General features: G+C 42.6%; 1 protein-coding gene across 1 annotated transcript; it reads right to left on the bottom strand.

Annotated features, from left to right (window-relative positions):
- Positions 1-903: 903 nt before the first annotated feature.
- Positions 904-10,670, bottom strand: map2k6 (mitogen-activated protein kinase kinase 6). The gene is made up of 12 exons (XM_077618878.1): positions 10,287-10,670; positions 5,938-6,007; positions 5,168-5,216; positions 4,982-5,095; positions 4,796-4,915; positions 4,266-4,382; positions 4,014-4,065; positions 3,810-3,937; positions 3,612-3,689; positions 2,852-2,991; positions 2,711-2,756; positions 904-2,440 (listed from the first exon to the last, which is right to left on the bottom strand). Exons 1-12 carry the CDS (start codon positions 10,303-10,305, stop codon positions 2,363-2,365), a joined length of 1,011 nt encoding a protein of 336 aa, XP_077475004.1. The 5' UTR covers positions 10,306-10,670; the 3' UTR covers positions 904-2,362.
- Between the last annotated feature and the right edge of the window lie 315 nt (positions 10,671-10,985).

The following is a 10,985-nucleotide window of genomic DNA, read 5'->3' as shown; positions in this document are numbered from 1 at the left end:
TACATCATTTTAATCAAGGTAATGTCGGCCGTGTTGCATTCTCGTTGTTCAATGGCGTCTTTGGGAATGCAAAGTCACTCGAGTGACTTTTAAAAGGACACGTCGTCGTCACTCATTTGTTATGCGGCCATGCACTTCAAATTGGAGTGAAAATAGAATGAGGACAACGTCAATTATTACTCTATTCTCCCGCAAAGGATACTTATAGTACTTTGAAGAGGTTTGTTAGCCAGAGACAATGGCAAGTGTAGACGTATAAAATGGCCGCCGTTTCGAAATGGTAAATAGCGTTTACTAAACTTTAAGTCTAGTTAAGGGACAAAAGACCACGAAATGGCACACTAAGACGCCAAACTCACTTCGCCGCCATTTATATTATGGTATTAAATCATATATATTACGTAAATGTAATGCACAAACTCACCGAAAGACGTGACGTGATGATGACGTAGCAGTGAAAGGACTTCCGGGTTCAAGGTTCACGGCCAAGTAAAACGCCTGTGACAACTTCCGGTTTGAAAGTTCATGGCTAGTGTAAACGTGTTTTGTTCATCAGTATATGTACATGAAATACGAAATCGCTTCCATTTTGTAAACAGGTTTTCACTATTAATGAATAAATATACACTTGAACTTGTCAAATACAAGAAAATGTATATGTGTGCATCATTTTCTCAGTGCTATATCCAGTTATATATACTAAAATAAGTCATCATCCATCCCCCTTCAAAGTAAATTGTGAAAGTGTTAAATATACATTTCACATGTGGACCACAGATCATTTCATGCCTACTTGTTTCGACCAATACAATATATTTACTATTATGCAAATTTATTGGGGAAAAAAAGAGATTTACCACTGCCAAAACAAAAAGTTTCATGAAATCTGACATTAAATGAACATACAGAACAATAAAGCCTTTATTTCTTTTTTTTGTCTTTCCACAGTTCAAGTTTGTCAGTCCCACCAAATGAACCGGTGGCAAATAAGAGTGAAGGAGTAAGAGGTAGAGCAAGTGTTCCATTCTTGTATGATCCGTGTAAAAATGAAGAGAAAAAAAAAGGTCACTGACATATCATGGAAAGGACTCCATCATAACTTTTTTTCCTCTAAAGATGGAGAAAAATACACAGCAGCTTGTTTGTGGTGTTGCTAACGTTCCCTTATCATCATAGTCTTGACTTAAGTTTTTCTTTTAATGAATTTGGATGGAGGGGGCACCGCAGTGTAAACTAGAGCAACACTACTGACATAGTCACAGTCTGCGAACACTTGTGTGGGGAGATCGAGGGGCCCCTCCAGATGCGTGACTCTGCATAGACGGGAGCCGAGCGCTCGAGGAAAGAGCGCGGAAACCTGAGCGGCACATCCAAAATGGCCCCATGTGTCCGTGGGTGTGTGTAAATGTGTCAACTGTATCTATGTGCGTGTCACACTGCATTAAAACAAACTACTACCAAACACTGCCACTCAGCCGCACTGTCAGGAACACTGACAATGTTACTTTAAAAAAAAAAGAAGGAAACAGTATTTACATCTTTGACATATAAATTATTCCCCGTAACGTACTGTGTGTAAGGCATAATAAGGCAAAGCAAACAAAAGTGTGTGACAAGAGAGAAACCAGACCGATACGTTTATAAATGGCTCGCCGATCATTCGCTGCCAGCCCTCCTCGTCCGAGTGGATTTGACGTGCATCGCCGATTACGGCGTGATGTTAGCGGGCCACTGCGAGAAATACAGAAAAGGTCAGTGCCTCGTATGTAAAGACTGGGAAAAATGTTTTTTTTAAAAGCAACCCAAAGTAAAATCATAATGCAGGTCAGAATATTAAAAAACACACAATAACAACAAAGGCACACACACAAAATTTGCAGTGAGCTTGATTAGACGGTCCCTGGAATAGTTCCAGGTGGTTTCCATAGCAACAGGGGGGGGGGACCCGAGCCGGGTCTGGGCGTCGCCGATCCATCGATCCTCTCGACGGCGCCGATCCGAGCGAAATTCGACGAAATACAGTATGAGGAGATGCTAATAATGCTAATGTAGCTTCGGGTAAAAGATGTAATTATTGAAAATGGACTGAAAGAAAAAAATGGCTGGCACTGCTCTATATGGAGGCTAAAATAAAAAATAAAAGAGTTCATATCTGTGAGTCAAAGATCTCCAGTTGCTTTGTGAAGCGCTCTGGCGCCCCGCGGTGCTGCCGTCAGTCGGCAGGCCCGACTCGGCGCGAGAGTCCGTCATTCCAGTAGCTGGGGCCGGGGTGAGGGGAGGGGGTTCTCGAGCTTTTTCTTCTTAAAAAAAACAAATAAACAAAAATGGAGGCCGTGCTGGCAGTGACGGAGGAACCGCCATGTCAGTCGTCCAGGATGACCTTGACAAAACTGGCCACATCTGTGTCTCTGGAGTCATGCAGGGTGAAAAAGGGATGTTCCTGCGTTGGAAAGACGAGCAAAAAAATGGACTTTATATTACAATAATAGACCACAAAGTACAAGTTGACAAGCAACACTTAAATTGTCACGAGTCGGTGCGGTGCATTGACAGCCCTGTCTCAAAATGGCCGCCAGGAGCGGCGCATTTGCTTACAATTTTCAGATTGGGTGACACTTTTGACTGTACTGTCCAAGTGTTTCAATGTAAAAGTCTTTTTTTCGTCACCGGAGTCATAAGAAAACAATAAATTGTAAAAAAAGGTGCTTACCATTAATTCTTTATAAGCAGGTCTCTCATTGGGCTTCTTACTTAAACTGGGAAGACAGAGTTGAAGTCAATAAGAAGGAAAACAGCGAGCCCTGGTGGGCATTTTGCTCTAGCGCTACCGAGAAGTAAGAGACTCGCTCACCACTGGGAGATGAAGTGGACAAAATCGGGTGAGAAGCGGTCGGCGGGCAGCTGGGGAGAAGGTTCGTCCACCACCTGCTTGAGCTGCTGGAAAGGCGTCCCCCACGAGTCGTAGGGGAACTTCAGGATGGCCAATTCAATCTGTGGCGGTGCACACGGCAGAGTACGTCAAAGTCTACACCCCCCCCGATCCGATCGGGAGATTACGATCGGGTTTAAACTTGTGTTTTTTCCCCTCTCGCTCGATATTGTTTGAAATATGAAGCTAACGTGGCTTCATATGATTCCAAAAAATGAAAATACAGGCCTCCACAGGAAAAACATTTGTGGGAAATGCAATTCTCAGTGTCTCTTCTTCCTTATTTTTTTATTGATTATATATTTATTATATATTAGTTAGTTTGTTGTTATTTGTGCACTTTGTGGTGACGCTTTTAATCTCATTATACTTGTATAATGGCAATAAAAACATTTAATTCAAGTCAATATGCATATTATTTAATGATATGTATATTCACTTATTGGACACTGGTGTATAGACACTGTAATGGAATACCTACAATGCAATACTAACTAATTGCAAGACTTTTTTCTCAATTGAACCAGTTTGATGATTTTTTTTACTTTAACCCTAAAATAGAGCAATTTTCACTCAATGTATAGTAAGTAATACATGGAAATTTGTGTTAACCATGTTATGGAGCACCATGATGGCAAATAGTGACTGTCATTTATGAATGGACATTTGATTAGGAACTGACCATGGTGATACCGAGACTCCAGATGTCCGACTTGACGCTGTAGCCTTTCTGGTTGAGGTCAGGGTTGATGCGCTCCGGCTGGGGAAGAAAATCAGCCATTGATTACGACATCTGCATCAAATGACGACGGCGGACTGACGACCGCCGCCGGCCTCGCAGATCGTCGTCAACGGCGAGTTAAGCCAGACGGCAACCCACCGCCATGTAGGGCTTGCAGCCGGCGTCCATGGTCTTGGCCACCGAGTCCACCAGGTGGCCGCTGATGCCGAAGTCGCACATCTTCACTTGGCCCTGAGTGTTGATGAGAACGTTGGAGGGCTTCACATCTAGGCCGCCACCAAACAGACAGAATGTGAGAAACGCCAAGCGAGCACGTGAGGCGGTTTTCCTCGACCACGTTACCTCTGTGGATGACCGACAGGTTGCTGTGCAGGTGCTCTAGCGCCTTAACAATCTGAGGAAGTCGAGAGAGAATGAAAATGTTTAAAGCGCTGAAGTGGAATGGGAGCCTTACACTGTAAGAATCCGTTTAAACTAAAATACCACCGTTGAGGGCGTGTGGTCTCGGTTGGAAACATGGTTTTAGTTTATTTTGTGACCATTTTATCAACATCTATTGTAAAATTCAGGATCTTTTTTTAATAGCTCACGTACCGCTACAGTGATCTTGCCCAGGATGTCTTCGGGGATGGTCTTGCCTTTCTCAATCACCTTCTTGTAGAATTTATCCAACGAAGTGTCCATCAGTTCCATGCAGATCCAGACATCACCCTGAGGGGGTATTGGGGGGTGTTTAGAGTAAGAAGAAAGGAAGAAAAAAAAGACTGTTATCTCTCATTTCCACGTCATATTAGTGGCTTAAACAGTCTGCTCCGTGATGGAGTCTGCAGAGGGGGCATTGCTTCCCTCTAGCGTCAGTAAAGTGTCACTGCATCTGGTCTAAAATGGGGCAATGACTAGAAATTTCTTATGACAGTCTTCAATGATTTCGCATCAGAGAAGGCCAGAAAAGTCAAGTTTTAGATTGAATCCAATCATCCACGCCACAATTTCATGCCTTTAATGACTCAAAATATTTTCTTATTTATTCTATACTACTTTTATTAATATTCTTTAGTGCTTGTATGTTGCAGGGCGGGGCATAGTTAGCCAGGAGCTCAGCTACACAATGAGCAAGTACCAACCTCTCTGAAGAGGGCGCCGTAGAAGGTGACGGTGAAGAAGCAGTCCACAGTCCGCATGGAGATGTCCAGGTCCATCAGGAGCCTCTTCTGCTCCAGCGTGTTGACGGTGGCTCGAATCCTCTGGCGAGCAGAAACGGGGTCAATGCACCGTCGGAAGGCGGACCACCGCCTTCCGACACGACCCACCTTGACCGCCATGATGACGCCGCTGGGCACGTGCCTCATCTTGTACACCACGCCGTAGGCGCCCCGGCCCAGCTCGGCGATTTGCTCCAAGTCATCGGCCTTCACCACAAAGTTCTGGACGGCCAACGCACGAATGAATACGAGCCCGCCGTCGGGTGACAACGGGGGGCAGCGGGACCGCCTTACCTGGTCTCCGATAGTGACGCAGGCTTTAGAGTCGAGATCTCGGGGAGGCCTGCGGGGAGGAATGGTCTTAAAATTGAGAACAACCCGGCAAAAGATCCAAATTACAAAATCCCCCAAAAGTAAATGCATTTCCTTCTCCATTATTTTATTTTGAATTCCCCTTATTAAGCGATTAAAAACTACAAATGCAACGTGGCACACATTTTAATGCACAGATATTTCTCCAGCGCAGGGCACATTTTCCTATGCTTTATTTATTTTAAGACATTAATAAATCATGTCCTTGTAATTTTCTCTCATTTTTGTGTGTTTCCTCACATCTTTCATACAAAATTTGGACACTTTGACCAATTTTAAAGGGTAACGAATGAGAGAATTTACATATAAAGTACACCTCTACTTACAAATTTTTCTAGTTACAAAAAAAAATAATTTGAGCGAGCAATGGCACGCACAAGTGAGTTTTTTCACGTTTTATGCAAGATACGTTTTTTTCTTCTTCTTGAATTTCCTTTATGGACGTCAAAATACATTTTGTGGAGCGTTTTATCTATTTATCTTTTTTTTATTTTGAAATAAATGACCGTATCGGCCGTATTGTCTTGCATTACGGCGTTTCGTCTTTGTCACTTTGCAGTTTCGTGCATGTCAAGTCGAATTTGTGCGCATATAAGCCGCACCCTCGATTCAGTCATCATTTTTTTGTGTGACAAATACGGCTTATATGCGAGAAAATATATAAACATAAGCCATAAATATACATGACATACGCTGCTACTGCCGGTGGAGGCGGTGCGAAGACTTCTTTGGCCAGCTTCAGCCCGGGATTCTTCTTCTTCCCTGAGAAACAAGAAAACCTTTTAATCGCCAGTACAAACACACAAATCCATATTTAGATAAACAGACCACACCCCTATTATGTACATTCCAGGGAAAGGAATCTTCTTCACGGTGGGAAAACAAACATTTGACTTTTCTGACGATTAAAAGTGATGACAAAAAAGCTCAAGTCAGGTTGGAGGCATTATCCATGCTGCTATTTCAGCCAATCAAACGCAAGTATGCCAAATTACCCGCACGTCCGCGTTCATTAATCACCCATACGTGTGTGTTAATCTGCGTTTTAATACTATTTCATCTGTTAAGCTTTGGAGAAACGTGTCCTTTGTGTACTTTTTCTATTTTGGGGAAGTGTTTTCCACAATGAGGTTATTTAGTATATTTGTTGAGCGCTTATTTGCTGCTAGCCCCGCCCACTTACACCAGATTAGACATCTATTGCCGTCCAATTCAATTTCTGCGTTAAAATGTGGAAGGGAAATCTTCCTCTTTCTCGCTCAATGTGTTTTTATTTTATACTCAAGCGGGATTTTTCATCTGCGCACAAAAAAAGGGACTTTCTGAATTCGTGAGATGAGTTCATTCATAAACTTTTTGGTTGTTGTTTTTTGTAACCACAGGCTGCCAGGACTTCCCTTTAGCGGGGTGACGCAGTTGCCAGACGCCGTTTCGATGTACCAGATTCCGTCATTGATCGGAAATTGTGCTTTTTGAATTTTTTTTATTTTTTGGAGTATTATCTCGTTGACTGACAATGACAGCAATGGACGTCAACGGCAATGAAACGGGGTCACTCTCGGCCAATTGAAATGGATTTCGTGGCTAAGACTGTAAAGGTAGTCAAATGGTTAAAAGGGACGATAAAATAAAATATTTCTAAGGTACATTGCAAAAAAATAAAACATAAAAAATTACATATGTATACAGTTCTATACGATAAAGTATTTATAATTACACTAGTCACTAGTAAGACAAGTTTTGCAGAACAAAGATAAAATGTTTTGGGACAATAAGAAAATCACAATCAAGAGAGTTCACTTGATCACATTGCGATATTTTTTATATATAAATTAAAATAATCCACAGGTATATAGCAAAAAATACATGGACTACGTTTGATAGTATAATTACACTTGTGAAAAAACATTGCAGAATAAAGAGATTGTAAAAGTCAAGAAAATCACAATTAAGGGTTTGCAATTTGTTATATACTTATTATTAAGACTAAATAATATTATATAATTACAATAGAGCCCACACAAGAAGCTTAACTTCAGCCTACTTGTTCACCTTAACATTATATATGGAGCTAGTCACTTGAATTGCGCTTCTCTACTTGGAAAGCTGGAATTGAGTGCCTCACTGCCATTGACGTCGATAGGAGTCCAATCAAATTGGACGTTTATCGCCGTCAATGGCAGCCGATGAGTTCCTAATTGAAACGCATTCAAAAACCAGTTTTTTCTTCTTTTTACTCTATTCCAAGCTTCTATGGACGACTGAAAAAAGCTCGCACGGCCGTGACTTGCACTCGACGGCGGCGTAATTGCGCAGCGGCGGAACTGGTTTCGCGCCTTCATTCTCCAACAGCAGCAAAACAAAAAAAAGAAAAACAAACGCTAGCGGGACACTTGCAACTTTGGAGTGGCTTTCTCAGGCAGTTAGTGAGTCACGCCACAGCAGTCAGGAGGAAGTGTGATTCACCAAAACCCCCACGAGCCGGATCAGATTGGAGCGCCCATTTGTGTGTGTGTGTGTGTGTGTGTTGGAGTTTTACAAATATTTCAGAGATTTTGCAGCCAAACGCTAGGCAGATCGGAGCGGCGAGCCGAAAATAGGGCGACCGTGTTCTGTTAAAAATAGACGGACGGCGCTTCCTCCGTGCGAGTGCTCGACTTCTTGCAGTGACCTGCCAAATATGTCATCCTTTGGTTCGAAAAAGAAAAAAAATAGAATACAGAGAGAACAAAAAAAATGGCATACCAACATTTTTCTGTCTTTTTTAAACGCTGCAGCCAAAATTCTTGACATATCGTGCCTGCGTGTGCAGAGTATTTGCACGGGAAGGCATGCGCTCGCATGCCGATGCGTTCAGGGACGCTTTGCGCTCGTTTTAGCTGTCCTATTTTGGAAGGAGCGCGGAATATTATTTTTTTTCGCCCGACCGGTGTGGTTTTTGACGTGTGGAGAAGTAGCGTGGTCGCGTCAGCTCAAAAACGTCGACCATTTTGGGGGTGGGGGGCTGCTTGTTATCTTGCACATATGCTGCATTACCAGAAGTTGCCAGTGGGGCGGCACCGAAGCGGAAAAAAATCGTTTTAGATGACTCTCATAGTCAAAATGAATTGTACAGCAGTGACGACAATGGCAGTGAAGGATGAGCATTATCAGTTTTAATGGATTGGGGTGTTGGATATTGTTGTTGGAACAAAAGAGGTAAAATACTATGGAATTAAAAAAGAAACTTTAATGTGGTATTGGGGGCCAAAACCAGCGTGTTTTATTTTTTTCCTTCTGATGTTTATAATTTAGTTTTTATTCCTATATCCTTCTATTTCATTCAATTGGAAAAAATGCAATAACAATAAAGAATAATAACAAATATTTAATGTATTTAACACTTCGATCCGAAATGTTAAATCTCATTATACTTGTATACTTGTATAATGACAATAAGAGAATTCAATTCAGGCGTAAAGGCGAACCTGTGGTTAGAAACGATTCATGGTGGTAACGGTGGTAGCGGTGGTAGCGGTGGTAAGTAGTAGTAGTAGTAGTATTAGTAGTGGTGGTGGTGGTGGTGGTAGTAGTAGTAGTAGTAGTAGTAGTAACTAGCAGCAGCAGTACTAGTAGCAGTACTAGTAGCAGTACTAGTAGCAGTACTAGTAGCAGTAGAAGTAGCAGTAGTAGTAGCAGTAGTAGTAGTAGCAGCAGTAGTAGCAGCAGTAGTAGCAGCAGCAGTAGTAGCAGCAGCAGCAGTAGTAGCAGCAGTAGTAGCAGCAGTAGTAGTAGCAGCAGTAGTAGTAGCAGTACTAGTAGCAGTACTAGTAGCAGTACTAGTAGTAGCAGTAGTAGTAGTAGCAGTAGTAGTAGTAGTAGTAGTAGCAGTAGTAGTAGTAGTAGTAGCAGTAGTCGCAGTAGTAGTAGTAGCAGCAGTAGTAGTAGTAGTAGCAGTAGTAGTAGTAGTAGTAGCAGTAGTAGTAGCAGTAGCAGTAGTAGTAGTGCATTTGTAAACAAAGCAATTCTTGAGAAGGTAGCAGCAGGGCTCACCTTCATACAAAAATAGGGTTTGTCAATTCGCGAGTATCATTAGTTTTTGCATTATTTTGTCGAATACGGCTAACAGATGGACATCTGGGGCAACAACAAAAAAAGAGCACGGGGGGGACATGTGAGTGAAGGTCGACTGCAACGTTGAGCATCACCTGAGCAGATCTGCTCGCATCCAGCGGACTGTCAACAAAAGGGCCTCAGCACAAGTCAAAACATGCCTCGGTAGGCCAAAGGGAGGCACAGAGTGTGTACTCCCCCACCATGGTAACGCTAGAATGATTGTGTAACAGCACAAGCGGTGAACTTGAAATGTAAATTGACGACATCATCATTGTATGTGTGTGTGTGCGTGTGGGTGGGTGTGTGCGCGCGTGCGTGCGTGCATGTGTGTGACGCAGAGGAAGCGCCATGACTTGATTTTTCCAATCAATTTTTTTGGAGCACGCCAACATGCAAAAATTACAAAAAAATAATAATTTGAAGCCATTTGGAATAATACTCAAGTCAAATGTAGCTATCAATCACAACCAATGAGTCGCACGTCACGACGACCAAAATTCAAACACCTGTAGTCCACCTCGTATCTTATTTTTTTCCAAAGCCAAATAATCACAATGAGTAGTTAATTCCACGCTTAAACTTGCGTTTTATTCCATTTGGAATTTCGTTTGGTTTCAATGTGAGGACAATAGAGACGCCAGTGCGGCAGCTAGCATGCTAGCTGCAAATGTTATGTCAAGCTTGCCAACACACACGCGCGCACACACACACACACGCACGCAAACACACACGCGCGCACACACACTCTTTGCAGAACACAAAGTCAACGAGGCATGCTGACTCGCTTCTTTTTGCTTTGTTTGCACCGTGCAAAGCTTTTTTCCACCTGGCCTGCTTTCATTTCTTAAAAGGTGGCTAGCTGGCAAAAAGCACTTCCGCACACACGGGATAAATATACATGCATTCCTAAAGGGGAAAAGTACAGCGCGAGTTAAAACACACATACCTCCTTTGGAAAGAGACATTTCCCCTTTGCTTTGATGAGGGGGAAGGGAAGCACAAAGACTTTTTGGCCTTTTTTCTTACTCCCTCCCTCCCCGCATCGAACCCGTACGCCCGCTCAGGATCGCAGGCTGCTCGTGCAGGAAAAAAAAAAACGACGAGCAGCAGCGATGAAAGCAAAAAATACAAAATAAATCCAATAAAATGCTTGGACCGTGCGCGCTCCCAGGCGAGCGTTCTACGGCCGATGGGCGAGCAGATGCACGGTTCGGATGGAAGGCAGAGCGAGCAGAACACTTCGAGTAAGTTTGCGTACACACACGGCAAAAAAAATCCTGCACTTTCTAGGGTGGCCAAAGTCTGACAGCTGAGGGGGCCAACCGTGTGATGACGTGTTTCCGGTTGCGGAACAAAGCATCCTGGGAGTTGTATTTTCTTTCTCCAAGAGATACACGCGAAAGTACGAAGGAATATTTAATGTTCGTCCGCACTTTCGCGTGTTTTTATAGTAGGAATAAAAAAAATGGTACAAAATAAAATAATTATTTTTATTATACAGTGTAGTTGTCGTCAAAATCTGCATTAGAAATGAAAAATGTTTTGGTTTTGTGCCAAGTTATTAACATTAGTTTCTTGGTTTTCTCATCACAAATGACGACTTTGTATTCGTAACATAGCAGCATAAATATCTTAATTGGAGATT

Source organism: Stigmatopora argus, chromosome 14 (assembly GCF_051989625.1).
Source record: "Stigmatopora argus isolate UIUO_Sarg chromosome 14, RoL_Sarg_1.0, whole genome shotgun sequence".
Lineage (NCBI taxonomy): Eukaryota > Metazoa > Chordata > Actinopteri > Syngnathiformes > Syngnathidae > Stigmatopora > Stigmatopora argus.
Note: the sequence above shows the minus strand (reverse complement) of the source record. Positions and strands in the feature narration are given on the sequence as shown.